Source organism: Heloderma suspectum, chromosome 3 (genome assembly GCF_057233095.1).
Source record: "Heloderma suspectum isolate Gila_16-S chromosome 3, 16-S_ref, whole genome shotgun sequence".
Lineage (NCBI taxonomy): Eukaryota > Metazoa > Chordata > Lepidosauria > Squamata > Helodermatidae > Heloderma > Heloderma suspectum.
In genome coordinates this window covers 56491048-56518271 of record NC_139460.1, presented here as the reverse complement: position 1 = coordinate 56518271, position 27224 = coordinate 56491048, and the positions used below count along the sequence as shown (strand labels likewise).

Genomic DNA, 27224 nt, shown 5'->3' with positions numbered 1-27224 from the left:
CAGGCTTCCTGCATTGAGCAGGGGGTTGTTCTATCCCTTCAGATGAGACTAAGTTTTACCCCTTTCTATCCCCTGCTTCGGGTTGTTTTGTTTTTTTAATTAAGGCGTTATCTTCAAATCTTCAAAGAAGCAAATCTTCGAAGAATCATAGCTTCTCCAGCCCGATTGCTTCACAAACTTGCCCAGGCAAGCGTAAATGTTTCACAGTCCCATCCATGCTCGCTGCATGGAAAGAAAAACACACACATATCCAGGCAGACAGTCCTCAGTGTCCACGGACTAACATCGATAAAAATGTCCATGGACAATTTTAACATCATCTCAGGAGCAGGGGACAAACACAGGGCGGTCTTCAAAGATGCTAAGCTTCGAAGCTTCAAAGCTGCTAGCAACCCCCCCAAACATGAGCGCTGGGTGCCACTGCTGCTGCTCCTCTTCCTCATGCCAGCTCGTGTGGGGAAAAGAGCATCGGCAGACACCCCCCAGCCTCTCACCCTGGCCTCCAGCAGGTGTGGGGCAGGAGAAGAGGATAGGTGCCTCCTTCTTCTCTCCACCCTAGTGATGTATGAATGTTATGAAATCCATTCCGTTTCTTTTTCGTAGGTTGTTAGGGATCTTTAATTCCGTCATCTGCAGTGATTTGAGAAAGTGTATTGAATCCAGTCCATGTTTTCTGGTTTGCTGTTTGCAAACTCCGGAGGTTTGCAGGTGTCTGCCTCTTTTCAAGGAGGGAGGGAAATCCCACTGACAGCAAATTGCCTTCTGATTTGGAGGTGACTGCTTTCCCACCCAAGCAGTGCCCTAAAGCAACTGATTTTTAAAAAATCTTAAAAGATGCCAACCTCTGCCAGATGAATTGCATGGCACAATCTTATGCATGTTTAAAAAGTCCTACAACTCCCATGCTGGCTGGGGAATGATGGGAGTTGTAGGACTTTTTTTCTGTCTAAACATGCATAGGGTTGTGCCCTAAATAGCCAGTGAAACCCAAACTTTAGACTTTCTCCTGCTTGGCTGAAAAAGAAGTCTCCCCCATTCACCCAGGGAGCCAATGTGTTGGGAGGTCCTTGGTAAAACAAGGGTACATCATAAAATCAAAAAAGGGATCCTCATATTTTCATGTGATTTTTAAAGGGGAGACCCACAAAACCAGTATCCATTCACAGAGCACATCTCCCTCCATTGACTGAAGTAAAAAAAAAATGCATCTGCCACCAGCCTACAATCCTGCATTTAAAATGGGGATTTCTGCTTCTGTTTTAAATGCAGGATCACAACTGACTGCCTTTACACATGCTCCCTTACCAACCTCCCCACCCGCCCTTCCTGTAGCTTAACTTCTGCTGTAGCATTTTTCTCGCGGCCCCAATCCTGGGCACTTACTTACTTGGGAGTAAGCCACATTGAACTACATGGGACTTACGTCTGAGTAGACATAAGATCACCCTGTAAGTCTGCAACCCTTGAGTAAGCCCCTTGGAACTTAATAGGGTGCTCGGATACAACAGAGGACATTGCTTCTGAGCTTGGAGGGGTGGGGGAGCAGATGTGTCTCCCTTCATTGCAGGGAGGCATTTTACCCTCTTCTCCTTCCAGTTGAGAAATGCAGAAGCAGGGGACGCAATTGGCAGGCACTTCTCTGTATTTGTCTGTATTTGTCCCAGCGACAGGCTAATGGCACCTGCCATTAGCGTATCGCCTTCCAGAGAGCCACTCTGCACGAAATTAGGGATGTACGAAAGTCACTTACCTTTTCGCGGATGTGATTTGCAGTGGGGGGGAGGCGCTCCGTCCCTTCCCCCGGAATCCTCGACAGGGGGGAGGCGATCCAGTCCTCCCCACCGGAATCCTGCCTGGCCAGCTCCGCTCCATGGCAGCTCCGCAGAGCAGCCGGCCAGGGCTGTCCACAGCCAGAGTTCTCGGTGGATCTCAGTGGCCGCCATTCGCTTCTTAATTATAGCCGTGATAGGCTACGTAAATACTTACATAGCCTATCACGGCTAATGCAGGGATGCCATTTGCATCCCTGCGGAAGCCATGATAGACTGCATATGTATTTACATAGCCTATCACGTAGTAAAAAAATGCTACGGCGGCCGCCATTTGCGTTCCCTTTTTTTTTTGGCCGTGATAGGCTACGTAAATATTTACGTAGGCTATTACGGCAAAAGAGAGGGGCGCAAATGGCGTAGTGGCCGCCATTTGTGCCCATCTCTTTTGCTGTAATAGGCTATGTAAATATTTACATAGCCTATCACGGCCAAAAAAAACAAGGGAACACAAATGGTGGCTGCTGTAGCCGCCACCATTTGCGTTCGCTGTTTTTTGTGTGTTTTTGCTGTAATAGTCTATGTAAATATTTACGTAGCCTATCACGGCAAAATACAGGGACTCAGGTCGCCGCCATTTGCATCCCTGCAGGCTGCCCAGCAGCCGGATGTCCGGCTGCAGGCAGCTCTGGCTGGCGGCTCCGCGGAATCACTGCGGAGTGGAGCCAGCTAGAGAGAATTTCGGGGGGAGGGACGGAGCACCTCCCCCCCACCGCGAATGTCACCCTTCGAAAAGGTAAGTGACTTACGTACATCCCTAACACTGATGATGCGATGGAAGGAAAGGAAGAAACGGTTCTTTGCCTTCTTGTCCAGTGCTATCCAGCTATGGATAGCTTCACCTATAGAATTTCCATTTATCTGTAGCTGATACAAGTACATGGAAAAACACGTGGCAAACCTATTTGCTCTTTCTCTTTCGTTTCATCTTGTCCTTGTACTTACATAAATACGGAGGGGGAAAGAGAGAGAGAGAGAGAGAGAGTCACTGTCTGTCTCACCACAGCTACATTGTCTCAGGGTAGAGGAAGAGAGAAGAATATTAGCCATAGGAAGCAATTATTCTTGATTTTAGAACGTTATGTGCGTAAAAAAAAATGCAATCTCAACACAGTAGGAAATGATGTGCTAAGCTGAGAAAGCGAAACTTGGATTAATGTATTCTTCTCAATATGATCACTGTGCATTAATCAACCGTGAACCACATATCCTATTTTTGTGACTTCTGTGGTGCAATAAGGAGGCATGGTTGCAACTGTTGCCTGGCCACATTTAAATGTTTGGAGGTTTTCTTCACGAGCTGTTCTCAGATTTGCTTTGGACGAACAAAGCTTATCACCCGCAAGAGCTGAATGAATTCAACCGCTACCCAGTCCTATCCCCTCTGAGCTGCCATGCCTCTCCATCTGTGTAACATACATGTTGGAACATGTGACAATCAGACTTCCATGCATTAATGCCACCCCTAAGTATAAAGACAGATATAACAGAAAACCAGAACTCACAGCAGGGGCATCTCTACACCAGCCTAAAATCCTGCATTTAAAATGAGGCTTTCTCATTTTAAATGCAAGATCACAGTGACTGCCTTTTTCACACGCTGCCCTTCCCCCTTCCTTCTCCCCATATCTGAGTCTTCCATTCTCTTTCATTGATCTCACTCCTCTTCTTGCTCCTTTTGCTCTTCTCAGGGAAGAAACTCAAGCGGAACACAACAGGGTAATTTGCTAGCTCATTATCTGTGATCTATTTAAAAATGGAACAACCGGCATTTAGTGCAGGAGACGCCCTGGAGGGTCACGGCGTCATGTAAGGAGCCTGCAAACTTCCGTGAGGGAGTAATCTCAATCTCCGGATAAAAGCTCCGTGTGAAGAAAGCCCAGATTCCAATCATCTCTCTCTCTCTCTCTCTCTCTCTCTCTCTCTCTGACTCAGAGAGAGAGAGAGAGAGAGAACAGGTGAATGGGAGTATAGTATAAGTGTGTGGCCTTCATGGATTTAATATTGCAAAATAATTTTTGCACCAGCTGACTACTCAATAGGCATGATCAACTTATTTATTAACCACTTTATAAAATGCATTCTCTAGGAAAACCTTTTGGGGTGAGGGAGCCACACTGGCAACCAAAGAGCCCTTCAGGCTGTACCAGTGCATGAGGCTAGTAGTGGTACGGGCCAGGACACATACACTTGCTCAAACCCATTCACACATTTTTTCTCTCTCTCTCTCTCTCTCACACACACACACACACACACACGGGACTGGAATCTGCTGTGAGTTCTGTTTTTATATTAAATTCATGACGGCTACAAACATATACTTACTTACCTGGGATTAGGCCCCATTGAACTCAATGGGACTTACTTTGGGGTAGACATGTACAGGATGGCAGTGGAAGGTTACATTTTCCAAATGCAAAATTCCAACAAGAGGTACCTGCTAGTTGCTTACCTGTTGTTTTTCCTGCAAAAGCAATATCTGCCTTTAGTGAGACATTTTCTGTGTCACAGTGCGAATGACGCTTGAATGCCAATGTCCTCTCCACACAGTGACACTGGCAGCCCTCCTTCCCTTCTGTGTGTTCATTCCTGAACAGAGGGAGAGAGTTTAGCAATAAAATGGACGATTGAACTGTGTGGGTACTACCTGTTAGAAGCACAATTTGCTTTAGTGACACAGATGGATCAAATGAAGGGTGTAAAATGTTGGAATTACCAGATGTTATTTGGCATTATAGCCATATCAGTTGCACATTAAAGTGAAGAGCAGGAAGGAAACATTAAAAATGCTGATTATTTCTCCAGGTGTGGACTGAACCGTACGGAAATTATGTTTCCTTCTAAAAGGGGAGGGGGCAGGATGTGGCACTGTAAATGTTTGCTTGTTTTCTGTTAGGCTTGCTTCGTGTGTGAGACTGCCTGAATGAAATTTGAAAGAACTATGTGTGCAATCTTCGCCCTGTGTTCAAGATGGCTAAAATCAAAGTACATAGAAGGAAAAAGCATTGTGGCAGCAGTCTCTTTCCACAACCTCTGTGTATTCAGGGTTCACTCCATGTGCTAGGGAAGCATGCTAAGGCAGGTTTCCTCCCTGGGTGCTGGAATCGTTGGACTTCCAACTCTCATCAGCCCCAGCCAGCATGATAAATAACCAGGGATAGTGGGAACTGTAGTCTAGCAAGATCTGGAAGGCCACAGGTTCCCCACCTCCAGGCTTGATGGACAAAACACCTGGTATAAGACAGCTTCCTACAGTGGTCATACACGTTAACAAATTAAAATCCCCCTTTGGGAAGATCCTATGGAATAGTTATAGTTAAGAAAAGGGGGTGCAGGGGTCTTCTGTTGCAGAGAACTAAACAAGATTTATAGCCTGGAGGAAGAGGGAAAGGGAAAGGAGAAGCCCAGACTGGAGTCACTGGCTGACAACAGTTTTTCGCTACTAGTGCTTGGAGAGCTTGGGACAAACCTGTCCTACTAAGAAAACAGAAGCAACATTGCTGAAACTATGCTGTTTGAGGCTCTTTGAGCCTTTGTACATGAGGCATTTATTGTGCACTCATGATTTCTTACTCATGGTAGTTTGCTGGTGCTTTACATGATGGCGTCATCTCCCAAGGGCTCTCCCATCCTTGGCAACCATTGGGCGGGGGGGCGTTCCTATCAAGGAATGTCTGGTATATCCGTGAATGGCGGCATGGAACTCTTGTGTATTTCTGCAATTCCACTATCCCACAGCACCACATAGTGGTTGTGTAATGGAACATATAGAAAGGCAGAGAAAGAAAATCATGTGTAAAGGATCTTAATCCCACAAAGAATCCGGAACCAGAAGCCTCGGTAAAGTGACAGGTTAAAAGCCTCATGTAGAAAAGCCCAGTATTTTGCTGGACTCATTTCTCCTTTTGTAATGGGAGAAGTACTCTGTTATGTATTTCCTTGTTTAAAGAAGAATATGCTGAATGCTTTGTAAACAGCATCATGGAATGTCATCGTGAGCTGGCAAATATATGTACGTGAGACATAGGTGTAGGGGAAAGATTTTTGTTGTTGTTGTTGTTTTGCAATGAGGAGAATGAAATTCAAGAAATACAGACAGTGCAGTGCTAATTACAATAAAGCTTATATGTAAAATAGTTACTGTGACCATTTAAAATAGTGTTGATGCACATCCTGATATTGATAACTTAATTGACTTCGCAGTGTAACTGTTTATTGTTATATTGTATAATCTGTGTATTTTAATGGCGGGGTTGTATTTTTATATGTAAACTGTTTAGAGATGTTATTAAATTAAGCGTGTCTGTGCGTGCACGTGCAGCAACCTGTCATTGATACCAACTCAGATAAGCATTTTGGTGAAGAATGTAGATTTGTTTTCTGAATGTTCTGGCAGTGTTGTTTTTTCTCCAGAGACTCTGTATATATATGCTTTTAATTCGTTCAGAAATCTGTCTTCACTGGTATAGTAAGTTCTAGTTGTTAAACTGGCATCTACCTTAACAATGAACAGACCATCAGATTTGTATCAGGGGGACTGGACACTTACTATCTAAAATTAACTGCCTTCAAAATACCCTCAAAAGACATGCTTATCAGCTATCCATCTTGCTCCTCCCCTCAATCTTCAGATGTGTTGTGTACTTTTTATTTATTTTTAGAGTGCAACATGAATATCTATTCATTTAAATGTCTGATCATCACTTAGGGAGCAATCCTATGGGGATAGTCGGCCGCCTCCAAACTCAGACTCTGACGCCTATCCAGTGCAGGGTGGGTGGAATGTGGAGGGGATCTTCTTCTCTGCGCTCCGGCCGCCTTGCATTTGCTGCTCAATGGCCGATTTCGGCTGTCTAGCCAGGGCACCTTGGAGCGGGGGGGCGGAGGCTGGATGGCGCATAGGAAGCGTTGTACTGGTGCTTCTGCGGTCCCCTCCCTGCTCCCAGGAACACCCCCTTTTTGGCTGCTCTGGGCTGCTCTTGTGAGCATGGAGCCAGGGATGGACTGTGCTGCCTACAATGCAGCAGGGGAGGAGAGCTGGAGTTCTGGGAACTGAGCTCAGAGCGCTGGCTCCAAGCTCAGTTCCCACAAACCGAAAAATCCTATGGCCATCTAGATGCTGTCTAGCAGCCATAGGACTGAGCCCTTAATTTCTTACAAACAGAATCCATTTTAAAATACCTGCAAAACTGTTCTGGTGGTGGAACATGGAAGTGATTCTAGTTTGTGACACTGCAAATACTGGCACAGTGTTTGCAGGCACAGACGATGTGATCAGAGCCTACATGTCTTGGAATCTGTTCTCTTCTCCTTGTATCTTTGAACCTTGGAGCTACATTTCCACGGATTCCCATTTCACCCTTAGTGTAGGCTTGAAAAAGCAGGAAATGGGGAATGTGCCTCCTGTTCGAAACCCCACATGCTAGGAAAGAACTTGGTTGCATTTTCTGTGCACTTACACATACCATGTTGTCTTTTATTGTCCTCCTTCTTTTTCACTACCAGTTAATGGGTGGGATGATGATACAGTGCTGACAAGAAAGAAAAAGTAGTCTTCTACTCCCTGTGTGTGTATAACAATTGCCCATCTTCTAATGCAATCTGTCCCATTCTCTTATGCCAGTGTCCTAGCCAAGGCCCTGGAGTAGAAATTATTCTATTTATTACCCCTTTCTCTCCTAAATAGGTGATTTCATACCAACCCTTGACCTTCCCTGCTGCCAATTTCTAGTCCATCATTACAGTCTCTGTTAATAGTTCAAACTTATGTTTCTCCGGGTTATTTTAAGCTACCACAGTCACTGCTATAAGACATTTTACTGTCTGTCCAACAATGCAGGTTACACTCTGCTAACTCCAGTGGAGTCAAGGAGAAACTCACCTCTGTCTGTAGCCTGTAAAAACAGCATTCCAAGTAAAATGAGGATCTTGCAACCGAGCTCTGATGAGTGTCCTCTGTTTGCCTGGCTCACTCCTTGTGCTGGGTACAGAGAGCTCACTTCCCAGCAGGATAAGTAGGGAAAATTTTCATCCAGGTATATGTGTTGCCCTGTCCTGCCCTGGTAAGTGCATGACTGAGAGACATATTATAGACTGTTCCGTTAAACTGAATACACTCGGCATTCTCTTTTGATCCTTTTGTTGGCACTGATCATTTAGTAGAGTCTTCCCCAACCTTGTGCCTTCCAGATGTTTAGGACTTCAACTCCCATAGCCCCAGACAGCATGGCCAATGGTCAGGAATGCTTGGAGTTGTAGTCCAAAACATCTAGAGGGCACCGGGTTGGGGAAGGCTGATTTTAGTATATGTTTTATACGTTGATCCATGATGATGATGATGTTGATGATGATATTATTATTATTATTATTATTATTATTATTTACATTTCTATACCGCCCCATAGCTGAAGCTCTCTGGATGGTTTACAAAAGTTAAAACATTAAAATGCAATATACAAAGTTTAAAAACCATTTACATAAAAACATATGGACAATATATACAGACAATGTGTAACTAAAAGGAACTTTGAAGTAAAAACTTAAAAAAAAAAAATCCAACAATAAAATACAGCTTAAAACAACACTGCTTAAAAATAGTATACAAAAGTCAGCAAAAGGAACAAGAGTTCTAAAAAGGGAAGGCCTGCCGCAATAACAGCACCTTTAATGCCTGCTTAAAAACCTTCAACGAGGTCAGCAGGCACATTTCAACTGGCAGGTCATTCCACAACTGAGGGGTAGGGATGTCCGAGAATTCCACCAAGGACCCCAATGAGGCCGGATTCCAATAATCCAGCCCCATTGGGGCCTGTAGCGGAATGGAGCACTCACCTCTGGCTCCCCTCGGAATCCGACCAGGCCAGCTCCCTCCCTGCAGTGAACCTGCAGAGCGGAGCTGGCCTGGACGGACTCTGGGGGGAGGGACGGATTGCCTCCCCCCCTGTGGATGCCCCCCCAGACCCAGAGGTAAGGCGTCTGCCCACCCCTACTGAGAGGTGGCAAAGGAAAAGGTCCCCTTGCATGTGGCTGCCAGTCTCACATTAGGCAGCCTCAGCAGATAGCCCTCAGAGGACCTTAGGTGGCTGACTGGGATGCAGGGGAGAAGGCGCTCCCTAAGGTACCTTGGACCTAGACCATGTAAGGCTTTAAAGGTAAGAACCAGCACTTAATATTTTGCTCAGAAACAGATTGGCAGCCAGTGTAATGATTTTAAAACCAGTGTAATATGGTCTACATGGGATGTCCCAGAGACCAACCTGGCTGCCATATTATGTACCAGTTGAAGTTTCTGAACTAAATATAAAAGCAGCCTGACGTACAGCTCATTACAGAAATCAAGCCTAGAGGTTACCAGCACCTGCACCATTACCAGGTCCACATGTTCCAGGAATGGGTGTAGCTGGAGTATCAGCCGAAGTTGATAACAGGCACTTCTCACCGTTGCCTCCACCTGGGATGCCAGGAGCAGGGTTGGATCAAGAAGCACTCCCAAGCTACAAACTTGCCCCTTCAGGGGGAGTGCATCCCCATCCAGAACTGGTTGACATACCTCAACACCTAGGACCCTTCACGATGAGCACCTCTGTCTTGCCTAGATTCAACTTCAGCTTGTTCTCCCTCATCCAGCCCATTACTGACTTCAGGCAGTAATTCAGAGGAGCCATACTTTCCTTGGATAAAGATGTTAAGGAGAAATAGATTTGGGTGTCCTCAGCAAACTGATAACACCCAGCCCCAAACCTCCTGATGATCTCTCCCAGTGATTTCATGTAGATATTAAACAGCATCGGGGATAGAATGGAGCCCTGAGGGGCTCCACATAATAGTTCCTTGTTTGAGGAACAACTATCCCCGAGCGACACCATCTGGAATTGTCCTGAGAGAAAGGAGCGGAACCACTGCATAATCAAATGTCCATCTTCAGCACTTTTAAATACTATTTGAAATATTGACATTAAATAGGGCCCCATGCACAGCACACTAGATTAGTAAAACAGAGTACTTAGTTACATTTCCCCATCACTGTTTATATATATTTTATATCTAATATAGTTCCACAAAATGGCAACAAACCTAGATGGCAAGAGTCTTGCCACAAATAGAAATTGCAATCCTATGGAATTTTTACACTCATTCTGATACCATGTTCTTCTTCTTCTTTGTATAAATTTAGTAAGAAATGTTGGGTTACTTTTTTTAAGCTGTCAGAATCCAGCACTTGGTCAGACCAAATATTAACCTCTTCCTCCTTTCTTATTGAGGCTTCTTAAGAAGTGTTTTAAACTTCTTGTATCCTTGTGCAATTGTGACTTAGCTTTTCATCTTTTCACTGTAGATAAATGATATTCTATGCTGTGATATGGGGATTATTTAACAAATGATGGTTTTGCTGGTTTTTAAATGGGTGACCGGGATGCCCAGAGAGGAAGCAGCTGCACCCCTACATATCAGGCCCTCCTTTTAGGCTAATACGGACCATTCCTATTCCCGCTCTATCCCCTTCACCCCCACTCCTAAATCTGAGTGTACTGCAGTCTATTAATCTACCTTCTTGTACAAAGAATCATACCATAAATCTCAAGATTGCCTTAAAATTGAAAGGGTCAAAAACAAAGCATTTTAAAGATGCACTTCCATCTTCTGGCTTACTATGAACAAATAGTAACCCAATGTGTGGTGTAGTGGTTAAAGTGTCAGACTTAGGCTGAGGAGATCCTGGTTCAAATCCCTATTCAGCCATAGAGCTCACTTAGTGACCTTGGGCTAGTCACTATCTCTCAGCTTAACCTACCTCACAGGGTTGCTGTGAGAATAAAGGTTAGACCATGTACACATGAGTGATTTGGAAGAAGGGTGAGATAAAAATTAGAATTCAGTCAATGACACTTTCCCCCAGGAACAGAATCAGCAACTGGTCTGTGACAACCCTGTGAATAATGGTAATTGAGTTCTGACCTAATGGATTCAGTTAATTCTTAGACCACATATATTTGGAATTGTGCAACATTTAGTTCTTTTTGTATTTCTTCTTACATGTTTTGTGAAAGTCCATTTTGCATGCATCTCAGCATTCTGTGGGTGGTCGGATTGTAGTCGCGTTATACATAGATAACACAGTAGATGTAGCTGATCAGAGTACTGAAAGAAAAGAAAAACCTTAACTGCCTGAACATCTGCTATGTTTCACAACCGTCTGGCACCTTTTTGTCACCTAGGTGCTAGTCCATCTCAGGGCCATTCTGATTCTTCGCCTTTGCCCTTCCAGTCCTCAGCATCATTTGTCCATAGTGCCATTTAATCTGATTGGCTGTGGAAATCCACACAATTAGTTTTTATGAGTGCCTGTGACATTACCACATCGCATGTAGTGGCATCATATTGTCAACAGCGTCGTGTGGGGTCACCAGAATCAATAGAGTTCAGTGAGGACAAGCAAGTCAAGAGGACAGTGAAGTCAAAGAAAAATGGCACCGAGAAAGGCAGCATCAAAAAAGCCCAGATGTGTTCACACAAGTTGCTGAAATTGGAAGCCACTTTTCAATGGTCATGAAAACAAACATGAAGCTAAATAAGGTTGACTCAACTCTGGTATACTCTGTGCCTAAAAAAATGTAGAAAAAAGGACTTTGCCAGATATTCACTTCACATAAACTTCAAAATGGTGGACTTATTTTCACCAGAACTATAGTGGTAAAAGAGAAACAAAGCAGTCAAACGGAAGGAAGTAAATACAACATAGGTGGGATCCAAGTCCAGGATTGTGCAAGGTATTTGATACCACCTCTGACAACTAGAACCCCCACCCATCCTTCTGATATCTGATGTTTTAGTAGATACTGCCCACATATTTCAAATCTTTCAAACCAAAATCAAGAGGACTGGCAGTTATTGCAAAATGAAATTAGGGATGCTGGAGAACCAAATGAGTTCAGATTTTGATTAATCTGACTGGTGGATTCTGAAGCAGACCAGCTTTTCCCCTGTCGGGTGGATTCTGCAGATTTGCGGATTATTTTTCTAATTTATCCAATTCTGCGCAAATTTCATCATAGAAAAATACACAAAAGATTAAAAAGAATGCTCCAAAATGTGCATTTCTCCATAGGCTAAAGCATGAAAATGACATTTTGGGGGATTTTGTGCATTTGGGGGGAATTTGTGCACATTTTCACATGTGCGAATTTGCACAAATGCGCATTTCTGCAAATTTGGAAACTAAAAATAAATCCAATTCTGATGATGGGCAGACAATGGAACAAAAGGCACCTGACAATCCGCGAAACGCAGACAGAACAGATTTTACACAATTCATACATTCCTAAATGAAATCAAGGTGGGCATTTTCTGTGGATTTGCCCTGAGAAATTAGGTTCATATGCTTGTGTTCTGCGGTCAAGTATCCCTTGAAGTATCTTAAATGACTGCAGAAAATTCCTCTGCTAATTTCAAATGTTTGAAAGTACTTTGCTATCAGACATGTGCCTGTCCACAAATTTACCATAGGGAAACTGCTGCCACCACTTGTCCTAAACATAGAGAAAGGGCAACAGGATGCCATCTCTCAGCGGATGACAGGCAGGGTGGTGGGTCTAACGGGGCAACTGGTCTCCTGCTACCCCACTTCCAATCCAACACATTACTCAGTGACTGCCTTTCCTAAGCACAAGACAAATTGGATATCCCTGTGCTTGAGCAGGAGGGTATTTGAGGGACAGTCCTGGATGCCTCTAATACAGCATGAATATATTCAATTTGCCTTGGAACTAGAACATACATGGTGAAATATTGGTCCAGAGGGAGACCGATTTTCTTCCAATGCCTCCCCTGAGCTAATGGAAAAGGAAGCCCAGATACACTCATGCTAAACAAAGAGGATGTAAAGAGGCAAAGGTATTAGGATCGCCTTCACCCTACACCTACAGCAGGAAGCAGCAAGGATCAGCCTTTCTATTTACCTGCCAGGTGAGTTCAGGAACCAAACCCTGTGACTGTTTGCCCTGGCTTCCATAAGATACCCTCTGCACTGCTCTTTGTATAGCATGAGGATAACAGGCTTATCTCAGGCAGGACAGGCTGTGGCATTGGGATAGAGAGCTGGCTCCAGGTTTTGAGGGCCTTTGGGCAAGACACCCTCAGTGAATCTACCTTCTTGCTGCCATTGTCACCAGCTGCTATTGCTCATCCTCTTTCTCATCATTGCTACTATTGCTGGCTTGACTGGCAGAGAGACAGTGAGCAAGTAGGCCGTGGTATCCGCTGCTCCTCCATTTCACCACCACTGTTGTCTGAGCCAGAGTGAGAGGCAGGTAAACAAAAGGTTGTAATGGTGAAGAGGAGGAGTAACCCCAGGGGGCTGTTGTCAGTTGGTCCCTGTTGGAGTATGGGCCCTTGGCAGGTACCCCACCATGCCTACCCCTGATATCAACCCTGTTGAGATAGGAAGAAAGAGTTGCGTGTGTTGTGTTACCATGTTGCAACTGTCTGGGGGAATAAATTACTGCTGTCTGTAATGAAAGACCTCCCAAGCTTCTTAGGCCCTGACTGAGTGATCCCCTTTTATAAATGTGTATGGACTTTTGTACATGCAGCCTCTTATAACATCTGAAGGCAGAGGAATGAAGAGAAGCTGTTCCTGACTGTGCTGCCTCCTCACCCCACTCCTCGCAGAGCTAATAGCGCCTGGGGGGGACTAATTCACATGAGGCCACAGGAGGGAGAATTAAATGCATTCCCTTATAAAAGGGTCCCCTTACAGGCAGACTGAAAAATCATTTTAAATAAAATGAATAAAAAATAATATGATGTCCCAATCTTCAAAGCAGCCCAAGGGGACTATTAATTAGCAAAACAGAAACCAAGAAGGATCCTAACCAAGATCTCCCTGTTGTCCCATATGGTTTGGACCTCAGGAGTAGTTGCCCATGTGATAGGGTGGCCAATTGGAATTACATTGCCAAAAAGAGAACTTGCCTCTCCCAAAAAAAGAGGACAAAAGAGGATACCAATTGGCATAAAATCTGTGTATGCAAATGTGTAAGTATAGGTGAAAATTTAGAAATAACTGCAATTTAAATAGATATATAATACATCTTACCATAGTGTAGAAGACTGACCAGGAGTCCTGTGTGCCTGCTCAATCTGCTGTCCAGGTGCAAAGAGGACACCTTCAAATAGGGGACTCTCCTCTGCCAGCTCCCCAAAATAGAGGACTGTCCTCTGTAATGTAAGACACCTGACTACACTACCATGTGATGCAAGGGACCTTCTGGGCCAAACAAAAAGCCATGTACACATCTTAGGATTCGGGCTATAGGAAACAGTCACTATGTGATTACACTACAACATCACAGAAGTAACTTGATTTCTAAACAAAAATGCTTTGGTATTTGGATTTCACCATCACAATATGGACATCTTAAGATTATTATTCTTAAAGGGATCTTTGAAATGATTGCTGTTTGGATCCCCTTAAAGAAGTGTGGGGATTATCAACACTGTTCTAAATATACAATAGAAGGATAATGGTCTCCTTAAGCTTCCAGTGCTTATCGCTTAACCCTTGCATAATATCCTAATGCCTTCCACATCCCATGTTACTTTTTATGGGCACAACTATCTCTGATGTCTGTGTGCAAGGACAGTGAGTGGGCTTTGACCTTCTATGACTGCAGAAACTGGACTTCTCCTACACAACTGTATAACCATTTCACAGGTTTTTCTTCCTCCAGAAATTCCATGATACTGCAGTCACGCCCTGCAAGTACAGAGTTGACAACAGGTGCAAATAATTCAGGATCCTGAGAAAATCAGCTTTTCTTTTTCTTTTTTTAAAAATGCAAGAGGATGATCCAGTCATTCACATCATTGTTCCCTTCTCCTTCCTGCATATTGAATTCTCTACCACCAACCTCATGTCTCCCAGGCATCCTTCTATTATGTGCTGGACACAAAACTCAAAAAGTGCTTCACAACAAGACATTGTGCAGAAAGCAAAATGGAGGATGCTGCAGTTCCCCTCCCCGCAAAAGAATTTCACCCAACCCCCCAAATATATCCAGAACAAAACAGCTGATTTTGAAGTGGGTGAAATGGCTGACAAATTGTCCTCGACAATTTGAGAGAGCCCTACTTTCTAGCAGTACACGCTGTTCAACAGTGAAACAGACTATGGCCTTGGAAGATGGTAGACCTTCCTGCAGAAGAGGTTTTTAAGCAGGGGTTGAATGCCCACATAACACAATTGCTATAGTAATGGATTTATTCTTACAGGGAGATGCAGGCACTTTAGTGTCCTACAGGCAGGTGCAGTAGAGCGAACCATGCTATTGTGGCCATCACCACCTCCCAAATATACTTCAAAGCTTTTGTTTGCTTAAACAGTAATAATCTACAACTTTCTTCAAAGTGGCTTTAGCTAGGAAATGTCATGTGATTCTTTCACCACTCAACTGGTTAGATCATGTAGTCTGCCTATATTGTACTGAGGGCTGGACTGGTCACTGTGGCTACGATCCTATGCACAGTTACACAGGAGTAAGCCCCCAGTGAACACGGTGGGCCATTCTTCTGAGTAAACATGCACAAATAATTGCCTGAATATAAAATCAGTCTGAAGGTGCAAGCATTAATATGATTCCCCAGTGTGCACAGCCTATAAAAGGAAAGAGATGAACGGCAGCAGCAGCTTCTTCTCCCCACATAGCTCGACAGCTTGCTTTTCCATAAGCACAAAATCCTTACCTTGGTATTATTACTAATGCATTTTTACAGATTACTTTGTTGAAAATTTTGAATATGTAATTGTGAACTTCTACAGAACTAGTGTGCCTCAGTGTCTTTGTCTGGAAATAAACTGATCAGATTGATAAAGGGGGTGGGGTGGGAGATTGGCATTCCACTCCATTGTTCACCCCTTTCCATTTTGGTTTTGGCATTTGTTCATTTTCAGCAATTTTTAATTTAATTAAAAATTTGATTTTTCACAACTTGCAGCTGTGTTAAGGTAGGTCATCTTGTTCATCACATGACATCTTACTAAATCCTATCTGATGGATTTGTTTATATATAGTCATCAGACCATCAGAAAACAAACATTTAATGAAAGATACTAGATTTCAATACAAAGATAACATCTTTATATAAAGTTAACACAAAACCCAAGTCATATACAATAAATTTCAAATTCTGGATCTCTAGCTAAAATAAATAAAATAACACACACTTGTATAAAAATACATCACTTTCAGTACTCAAAAAATCTGCCTGTTTAAGACTAGAGCTAAGGCTATCCTATGTTGGCTCAAGCTTCACAAAGCTAGGAAATTGGAAGCTAAAGCTGATTCTTTAACTGAAGTGCCCCGTGGTGTGTGCTTACAGCTTGCTGTCCACGCAGCCACATTTTTCCTTGGTCTTTCAAGCCCAAATCCAGATGGGGAGGATGGCATGCCTGGGACCAGCGAATATTCCTCACGTTGTCCTAGTCTGTCTTGCCTTATGAAGCATCTGAGCCTTACTAGAGGAATGCTCCTGTTAGTTGACCCATGCCAGTGTGCTGCTTACTTCAGTAGCTGGCAGGATGGATTAAACAGCCAGAGGGAGCCCTCTTCTAGCAGTAACACTAGATGCTTCATAAGGCAATACAGGATGAGAATAACAGCATAACATGGACCATCTTTGCTGATCAAGGAACATGTGGGTATAAGAAGGGTAAGTTGTACAACACCATCACTGATCACAGAACACGACAGTTAAGGTATCAGCTTCCAATTTCTTAGCTTCGAGGAGCTTGAGTCAACATGAGAAAGCCTTAACTCTGACCTTAAACTGGGAGGTTTAAGGATCATTGAACTTCACACTCGCGCGCACACACACACACATACACACACACACCTCTTTATCACCCTTTGGGCCTAAAATGGGCCCCCAAGGTGACTTACAAATTAAAACATAATTAACTGAAATATTGAAAAAAGAAATACAGGAATTCATTGAAAGTTTTCAAAAAGAAATGTATCTACATTTAATAACGATTGATTAAACCTTAATTTTATTAGCAGTTTAAGAAAGCAAAAAGCAATTCATGGAAAGCCTACTTTGTCTTAAACATCTACTGCTTAGTTTCCAAACATTTGTGGGATGATATGCAGTTTCCCTGCGTTTGTGCTTAAACTGAGCAGCCCAGCAATGAGAGCTGTAATAGTTAAACGTTCTTTCTCAGCAACAGAACTTAGGCTGGACCGGGGATGTATTTTTCAGAATATCAAAGGTGGTATCAAACTGGCATTGCTGGCCACAGTGGTACAAACATTCATCCCATTTGTAAGCAACTTTTTCAGAGGAAAATTTGGCGTTTGACTAGAGGTAACAGCAGAGGGGAAAGACGTGTGTTCCCAAGTCTGTATATCTCATAGCTGGCGACGGAAGTATTGATTGGTTGGTTTTCCATGATGGAGAGAATTATGAAAGGTCTGCACACTTGGGACTATGCCTGCATGGCTCCATACTCCATATAAACTGGATGTATTACCTGTCCATGGCCACAGTGCATGGGCAGCATGGCTGCCAGTTTGTGTGCTGCCTGCTCAGCCCCGGGGAGCCTCACTGTGACAAAATCACAATGCTTGCCATGTGGAGGCTAGATTCATGTTTATATGTGTTTGCTGTATCAAATAGAACCCAGGTAGGTTAGGGTCAATTGTCTGGTAGAGAGTGAGTGATAGGTGGGAGGGGTGTGTGTGTGTGTGTGTGTGTGTGTAGACTGAGTTTATAAAAGGGAGGAGCAGACAGGGCACAATCCTGTGGGGATAGGTGGCCGTATCTGAACTCAGAGGCGATCACCTATCCAATGCAGGGCAGGAGAAGCACAGAGGGGATCGTTCCGTCTGCGCTTCTCCTGCCCTGCATTTGCAGTGAGACAGATTTTGGCTGTCTAGTGGCGGGAAGGCAGAGTGGGGGAGGAGGCTGCTGGACAACACATAGGATGTGTTGTACTCACATTTCCACCTTCCCCGCCCCGGAACGCCCCCCCCCCCCGAATGCCCCGTTTTGGCCTCTCCCCGCTCTGAGAGGAACGTGGAACGCAGAGTTGTTCCACGCTACCTGAAAGACAGCATGGAAGGGGGGAAGGTCGGTTCTCCAACAACCAACCTCAGAGTGCAGGCTTCCCAGAAAACCAGATATCCTATGGCCGTCTAGCCACTGACTAGTGGCCATAGGATTGCTCCCCTCATTGGTTGGATGGAGATAGGAGAGAGGGCCTTAGGGTTTGATGAAGCTACATCTAGATAGTGGGGTTGTGGCAATAGGAGTAAGGAGGGGTAGAGTAGTCAGGGTAAGACAGAGAAGTGAGTGATTAATTACAAGATATAACATCTCCTGTATTAAATACACTTTAATTTGTTTACTTTTCAATTATAAAATCCTACATCTTGTTCATCTTTCTGCGCTACCAATAATGTTCATATTTCCTGGGTACTTCTCCTGGTTGGGTACAAGGAGCCAATTAGGTATATTATAGAATCATAGAATAGTAGGGTTGGAAGGGGCCTACAAGACCATCGAGTCCAACCCCCTGCTCAATGCAGGAATCCAAGTCAGAGCATCCCTGACAGATGGCTGTCCATTCCAGCCATATCCTGAATGCCTCCAGTGTGGGAGAGCCCACTACCTCCCTAGGGAATTGGTTCCATTGTCGTATTGCTCTTACAGTCAGCACGTTTTTCCTGATGTTCAGCCGGAATCTGGCTTCCTGTAACTTGAGCCCATTCTTCCGTGTCCTGCACTCTGGGATGATCGAGAAGATAACCTGGCCTTCCTCTCTGTGACAACCTTTCAAGTACTTGAACAGCGCTATCATATCTCCCCTCAGTCTTCTCAAGGCTAAACATGCCCAGTTCTTTCAGTCTCTCCTCATAAGGCTTTGTTTCCAGTCCCCTGATCATCTTTGTTGCCGTCCTCTGAACCGTCTCCGGCTTGTCTGCATCCTTCTTAAAGTGTGGTGCCCAGAACTGGACACAGTACTCCAGATGAGGCCTAACCAGTGCTGAGTAGAGGGGAACTAGTACTTCCCGGGATTTGGAAGCTATGCTTCTATTAATGCAGCCCAAAAGAGCACTGGCCTTTTTTGCAGCCACATCACATTGTTGGCTCATATTCAGCTTGTTATCTACAACAGTTCCAAGATCCTTCTCCCTTGTAGTGTTGTTGAGCCATGTATCCCCCATCTTGTATCTGTGCATTTGGTTTCTTTTTCCTAGGTGCTTGTGGGACAGTCAGGACTGCTATTCAAAAGCAGAGGCAGACAGACCGGGGGGGGGGGGCGGTGATGTCACACCCACCCACTTTTCCTGAATCAGCCGGGCTGCAGGGAAAAGACCCCTGTTCTGGCACTGCTATTAGTTTTAGTCTCTGCCACTCAGTGACCCCAATCAGCTGGGACTGCTGTTTCCCCACTACTAATGGCAGAGAGAAAACTGTGGTCTCTGAGGGAGGTTGCTGGGGAATAGGAGAAGCTTTATCCACCCCACCCCCCAGGTGATCCCATCTCAGAAGGGATTAGACTAGGGATACTGGAGAATTTAGAGATGGACTAAAATGAGTTCTGATTTCTAAGAATCCGACCTGCAAAATCCACTTCAGACCACCCCGCTCAGGCCGCATGGTGTCCATGGACTTCCGGATCTTTTTTTTTTTTACGCTCCCCAAATTTACACATATTTATTCATAGGAAAATACGCAAGTTTCTGCTGAGGAAAAGTTGAATGGAATGGGGGGGGGACAACACACTCAATGTTACGTACTAAGGTAAATTATGTAAATTATTGCGAAATCTCTTACAGAATTATTTGCGTATTTTTCGCATAACGAAAAAAAATCAAATCCATCTGTGAACAGATGACAGAACAAAAGGCACCTGACAATCCATGAAACACAGACAGAGCGGATTTTACATAATCTATATATCCCTAGATTACATTAGGATCCCCACTCACACGGAGGAGCTCCACGCATGTGCATCAGTACACACATGTAGCCCCTTTTCACACACACTGAAGACATGGATGGAAAGGCAGAGCTTGCTCCTTTAGGATAGGTGTAATAACATCAGGACAGAGGGTAAGTTGAACTGGATATTGCAGAGAGGACTTGACATGGGGTTGTCATTTTTGTAATGTTCTGTTCCGTTGCAAGAGCAGTTAAGTTTCTGGTGTTCACTGCTTGTTCTTTTTAAGGCTGGAGGAACAATCTGAAGCAGGGGATGAGAACTTAGCCTTTATCACTTTCAAATAAAACACAACATTTTTTAAAAAAAATCACAAAACAACGTAGACATGGGTGCGTGCGAGGGAAATAGTATTGCCAATCACTGTTCATGTTACAGGCAATAGGAATAGCAGTGGCTGTGTTTTTGGGAGGGAGAATGTCATTGCAATATGATTGCTCAGAAACTGCAGTGTCCCTGCACCAGAAGTGTTAAATATCTGGATCCCTTCCAACAAATGAGTAACAATTGTGCATTTACTGTGTGAAAAGGCAATGACGTAACTGAAAGACCCTAAGAACAAATGTTTTGACAGTGTATATGGAATTTCTGTTTTCCGTCCCAAAGATAATCTTAATGCCGCTAGTTCACGGGACAGGATGTGCCTTTATGTGTTAAACATTGTGTGTATTGCTTTTCTATGATCTGGTATGTTCACCTTTTAAAATGCCCTAGGGCAGGGGTGTGGTTTTCCTAGGAAGGGCTGTTGTCAATCGGGAACCACCGTTAATGGTGGGTGGTGTTTGCAGCATTACAAGGTTGCGCAGCTCTCGCTTTGTGTGCCACCCCACTTGAAATTAGGCCATGGGTTCCCTACCCCACGCCTAGGGGAATGTATGGCACTTTCTAAATAATCTTACATTATTTTTGCACCGGATGGCCCACGTAATAATATTATTAATAGAATAAATGAAAGACCACCCATGTTACAAGCGTACATTTCTTCCCTTCTTTAGGATGGATTTATCGACTTCTTGGAGTTTATAGCTGCAATAAATCTGGTCATACGAGGGAAAATTGACCAGAAACTGAAATGGTATTTTAAGCTATACGATGCTGACAGGAATGGAACTATTGACAAAAGAGAACTCGTAAACATATTCTCGGTAAGGAAATTGTATATATTAGCATATATTTGCCATGAAGCATTCTATGGGAATTCAGTTATTTAAATGTATCAGTGTTTTTGACTGGAGTTTAATAACTGCTTCTGTAATAATCTGGTATTTATATTTATTATGTATGTTGCCCTGAGAGCTTCAGCCAATGGGTGTCTCTAATAATAATAAGTCACGCATTGTTATCCTGTTGTCTTATGGATCAGTGGAAAAGGGGAGCATGGGCCTACACTGAGATTTCCACCTCCAATAGGAGAGGGAAGGAGTGAGGAGGTCATAAAGGGCCGGTATCAGCACCTGGTCTCCTTGTGGAGCTGACATGGTCCCAATTCCCTGGCAGGGCCCACAGCTGATACTAGGACTCCCTCCCTGGTTCCCTCCAGTGCAAATGGAGACATTTTTCTTTGTTTAACCCCTGTGTGTAGGGGGTGGGGTGGGGATTTCAGGAAGAAAATAGTGGTGCCGGGGAGGTTTACTTCTCCCCTCCTCATGTGCAATGGTCCAAATTCTTATCAGGGCTACACACATTTAATCTAGAGAATATAGATATATATTTATGTATGTTTCAGCTACATGCTACGCTATTAACTTAGCATATAGTTTGACACCCACCCCTTCTCTCTTCGTAAAGTCTGTCACATCATTAGGGACAAGATTACCCTCCACATCATTAGGTGGAGGGTAGGGACAAGAGTTACACAGAGCGGTTATGTCACATCTGGTATTGTTAGAGCTGGATGCTACACTTCATGTCTCAGTTATGATGTCCCTTTGAAAGAGCCTATTCAAGCATTCAGAAAAGGCATGTAATATAGATCTCCTGGGATGGTACTATGCCACTTCGGATGTAGCCTTCTTCCTAATGTGCTAGTTTACTGTGTACATGGTGCTTTGTACATGGGACATTGAGACATGGAGATATGTAATCTCCCAACTGCATTCCAACATCTCAGTGCAAATTTGAAACACACATGAGTGAGAATGTACAGTCCATTTTTAAATTGCTCCCTTCTACTACTCTCCTATGTAAACTCCCTTTGTGCGTGCACACATGCAAAGCGTAATGCTCAAAGGTACTTTTAGTATGCTTTGCTGAAGTTATTATGATAGTCACTTCATTAGGAGGATTATGTCAAACATAATTTTATTTGTGATGGGAAAAGTTGCTTAAGCCTTCACACCTTGTACATACAGCTGTGTACGATAATCCTGAATTTAAATGACACAGAACATCATGAAAGAACAAATTCTCTTGGGCGGGATAAAAATGTAGTTGCATTTCGGAATAAATCAAATGAGCTGATAGGGCCTTCAATGATATGCAGATTAAATCCATAATCCTTTAGGCTCTGTTATATTAATTTAATTTCTAAATTCTCACTATTGGAGATCTTACTGGAAATCATATCTACTCTCACCCCCACCCCACCCCACGCCTCAAAATGCTGAGTGGCACAGCAGCTCTCATTTATATTTGCAGTATGGAGATATGTTGACATATTTGCATTTTTATTTGTTCAGGCTATTCAAGCTATCAATGGCAACCAAGAAATGTCACCTGAAGAATTCACAAACATGGTATTCCAGAAGATAGATATAAACAATGATGGTGAGGCTATAGAGATCTTCAAATGATCCCCCCCCCCGCCCCCATGCTTGAAATAAACACAAAGAGGTTTATTTAGGATATTATAAATGCACTCTGGTGATTAAAGCTATAAAAGACTAGAAATATGCTTACTTCAAAGATAGGCCTTTGGTCTGATCCAGCATGGCTCTTCTCCCTTTCTTTTGCTGAAGTGTCTAGTTTACTTGGGTCTAATTCTGAATAGAAACATTTCCATGTGAGCATTGGCTAAAGCAGAACCTAATGCACACACAATAGTCCCTTTGATCAAGCTAGTTGTTCAGGCTGTATGGCCAGTGCCAACACCTCACTGATCTCTCTTTGTGGGATGGGCAGCCAGGAATAGAAGGGGTGGGAAGAGAAGGATAATTCACTCATTTCATCCATCACATTTGTATTCCAACTTTCCTCCAAAGAATACAGGCTGGAATGGGGATCCCATTTAATCCTCACAAAAACTGTGTGAGGTATTTTTGACTGAAAGATAATGGGCCTGTTTACACGATCACAGAGGGGGGAAATAAACCATGGTGGCTTATGTCCTCCACATGTGCCAGAGAAATTTGCATAATTGCCCTCACCTGTGCAGCTGGCTGTGTCATGTGAATCTGGTGAGGGTGGCTCATTTCTGTGGTTAACAAGCCACCCCAGAACTCTAAAACAGGCCATGGGTTCTGGATGGCTTGTTAACCACGGCAACAAGCCACCTCACTGGGTTTGCGCGACATAGTGAGCCGCGCTGGCAAGGATAATTATGCAAATCTCCCTGGCACACAGAGCAGAGGAAATAAGCCACCATGGCCTATTTCCCCCTCTGTGACTGTGCAAACCTGGTCAATGGCTTACCAAACCCCACCTAGCGAACGTCATGTCTGAGGCCCCAACTAGATGGGGCATGCAGTCATGTATATCTTTCTTCTGCCTTGTTTTTTAAATTTTTTAACCAAAGCAGCATGAGGAAGCTAGAGATTTAAGTGGAGGAATCATGGAAGAGGGGTAGCTTGACTCTTTCTCCTCCAGTTACTGCTTTAGATTCCCACCTACCCTGCAGCTGTTTTTCTTCCCACTATAGAAAATATATGATATCATGTCTACTTTGGATCTAAGCAGGGTCCCTCTGGCCTACGTCTAACACTCTACTAACCCATTGCACAACACTGGTTCTCTCTTTGGTCTGCCATCTTGGCATGTGCAGTACAGGATTCAGAAGTGCAGCAAACATATTTCCAAATCATTACCTCTGGGCAGTTTTTCTCAAGTGAATGCTAGATTTGGTACCAGTCAGGGTCCCGTCTCACATGGAGGAACTCTCTGCGTGTACATCAGTATGAGTGTAGAGCTCCATCACCAGATGCCATCTTTATCAGACACGGATGGGGATGTAACCCATGTTGCAACCCCATCACGAATTCTTTCAGAAGGGGTTGACTGAACCCCCACTCTAATCTTAGGGGACAATCCAGAGTCAGAAAGTTGTAGTTGCAGAAAACTTTTTATCCAATCATTTGTAATGTACCATCCAGCTGTTCACCAATCAAAGTAGATCATTCCTGCAGACCATCTGTTTGAAAAACTACTGTAGTGTGCCTGTCTCAAACATTTAGGGCACAATCCTATGGGGACAGTCAGCTGCTCTGAATTCGGAGGCGACCGACTATCCAATGCAGGGCAGGTGGAGTGGATCTTCTCCTCCCCGCTCTGGCCACCCTCCATTTGTGGCTAGATGGCCGATTTTGGCTGTCTAGCCAGGGCACCTCAGAGTGGTGGGGGGAGGCCGGACAGTGTATAGGAAGCTTCCACCATCCTCTCCCCACCCCCAGGAATGACCCTTTTTTGGCTGTTCCGCGCTGCTCTTCCGAGCGCAGAGCCAGGGACAAACCGTGCCACCTATGAGGAGGTGGGGGAGGGGGCAGGGAGTCAGTTTTCTGGGAACAGAGCTCAGAGAGCTTGCTCTGAGCTCAGTTCCCAGAAAATAAAAAATCCTATGGCCGTCTGGATGCTGTCTAGTGGCCATAGGATTGCGCCCTTAGTAATGTAAACAAACCCTTAAATTCTCACGTCACCTTTGCCAAGTCCTAAGGATGCTTTATAAATGTTTCAGTGACATGATGGTATTTTTCCTTAATTCTGAGAGTTATTGTGCCTCAATGAGAAGAGTTTGGAGATTGAAAGATCTGATATTTTGATACAGTTCTGCCTATAGTCACTTGTGCTGATTCCCAATCCTTATGCTTTTACTCTAGGGGAATTGACTTTAGAAGAGTTCATCAATGGAGTGGAAAGTGATGAACATCTCCTGGAAATGATTTCAAAGAGCTTTGACCTTTCCAATGTACTGAAAATTATACAAAGTGGGAGAAGACACAGTGTGTGAGACTTTCATATTGTAAATGGAACTTGTAATAAGAACGATGCAAGGAACCTATTAAGTATCAACACAGAATGCTACATTTCCCATCCACTGTTCAAAACAAGAAGATACAGGAGGGATTGTCACTTCAGACATGTCACTTGTCTATTTTCCCTTTTCTTTTCTTCCCAGTGGATGTGGCAGCCACTGTGAGAGCACAAAACATTGTCCACATGCATCACAAAAGCAATTTAGTGCAGTACACAGTGTATTAACACTTCTAATAGGGCAGGGTGGGGGAGGGAGGGAGGGAGGGAGGGAGAGAGAGAGAGAGAGAGGGAACACTGTACAAAAAATGAACCTCTCCAGAAGATACAGAGCTGATAAATTGCTTATTTTAAGTACCGTTTGTTTAACTTGCAATTTACAATGTAGTGATAAACCGCTAGATAGGATTGGTTTCTTTCCAGATCAATTAAGGATGAAGCATGGTTTGCGTTAACTTAACATTTGCACTAATCAGTGCTTAAAATAGTAATGGATTATCTGGGAAACACCTCAATCAGTTTATGGCCCCAAAGACACATATCCCCTTGGGAACGCTGTTTACCATTTTGGTATTATCGTTACATCTATAAGCTGACGTGACTTATGGCTTTGATGTTTCAACTTTTTTGCCTTTTAAAAAAACCTGTTATTGTAAGTTAAAAAAAAAAAAAAGGATTAACCTTTTTAGAGAAGCTTTACATTTGTGATGGAGTGACACCATTTTGGAGAAATAATTAAAACTTCAGAGGAGGCATTTCAAAACACTGGCTTTAGTGATCGAAGTTTAATTCCATGACTTTAAAACAAAATTATGTTTCTTTGATTCCAAAGAAAACTAATTCACACAATCCCCACCTCCTACAGTTTATAACAATACAAGCTGATTATTATATATATAAAAAAAATTCTAATAAGCTGATCATACTTTGGGGAGATACGTTCATAAGATTTGCTTTGATTACAACATCCCATGTTCCTATCTGAAAGTCCTGGAGGAAAAGCAAGTACTTTTCTCTGCTTATTGGGCCTCACGAATCTTAAAGCAGCATCTTTGGAAGCAGTGAGAATGTCCCATTCAGCTGAGCCATTTTCTCTGTTTGGAAGAAGACCTCTCACCACAACCTGTCTCTGCCCATTGGCTTCTGCTTACCCTAACTCCTTTTAAATCCTTTCAGCTCTTGCCTGACCAACAATTCAACATTGTGCTCATATTGTTTGATTGTTGGTCCAGCTTCTTTTCATTATCTTGGCTTCCCACCCAATTGTTCATTTGTTTGCCTAGTTCCTTCATTCCAGCTTTCTGGTGCAACAACAACCTCAGAGTTCTTTGCCTCCCCCCCTGCCCTGCCCCTTGGTTGGAGCCTGATTTGAGCACATATTTGGATGAAGGCAGATTTAGGGCACTGATAGGCAGATCTGTTAGTAATGTCTGAAGGAAACCTTTGCGAGTCCTCTTCCTATATTACATCGCTCTTGTCCTCCCTTGCAGGACAAACACCTTGGTGCTTGTTTTCTCAGAAGCCATACCAATGTGTGTCATTCACACAGCCTGGCAGGAAACCACTCCAATACTGAGAGCAGGGATGATGCAAAACTTCTCTACTTATTCAGATTACTTTGAATATTGCATTCGAAGTCCCAATGTGAATTCGGATTTTGCATTCAAAATCAGGTTTGAGTCAAGTTGGGCCTCACTCAAGAATTCTCCACTCCTGCTGAAGGGTAAAGAAAATATACCCGGTTGGGCACTGTTTCTTAGAGATTTCACTCTCCAGTGGTTTAGCAGGGAATTATAGGGATGTACAAAAGTCACTTACCTTTCCGCGGATTATGTTCATGGTGGGGGGGGAGGTGATCCGTTCCTCCCCCCCCGGAATCCTTGACGGCCGGCTGTGCTCCGCGGCGGCTCCGCAGAGCAGCTGGCCAGGCCCAGGCCAGGGCTGTCTGCAGCCGGATTTCCGGCCGCGGAGGGCTCTGGGTAAAAACAAACAAACAAATACGTGTACGCAAATGGCAGCGGCTACGGCTGCCGCCATTTGCGTTCCTTATTTTTCGCCGTCTTAGTCTATGTAAATATTTACGTAGACTATTACGGCAAAAATAAAGGGGAACGCAAATAGCGTAGTGGGCGCTATTTGCGTCCCTTTTTGTTCGCCATTTTAGCTTACATAAATATTTACATAGACTAAGACAGCGAAAAATAAGGTACGCA

General features: G+C 43.8%; 1 protein-coding gene across 2 annotated transcripts in view; it reads left to right on the top strand.

Moving 5' to 3' along the window:
* Positions 1–24988, top strand: part of GUCA1C (guanylate cyclase activator 1C) — a 68563-nt gene extending 43575 nt beyond the window's left edge. For both annotated transcript variants that reach the window (XM_084841687.1, XM_084841688.1), the window contains exons 2-4: positions 20826–20975; positions 22509–22596; positions 24858–24988. In XM_084841687.1, coding sequence (XP_084697813.1) covers positions 20826–20975; positions 22509–22596; positions 24858–24988 — 369 coding nt within the window. The remainder of the gene's footprint in view (positions 1–20825; positions 20976–22508; positions 22597–24857) is intronic.
* Positions 24989–27224: the final 2236 nt, after the last annotated feature.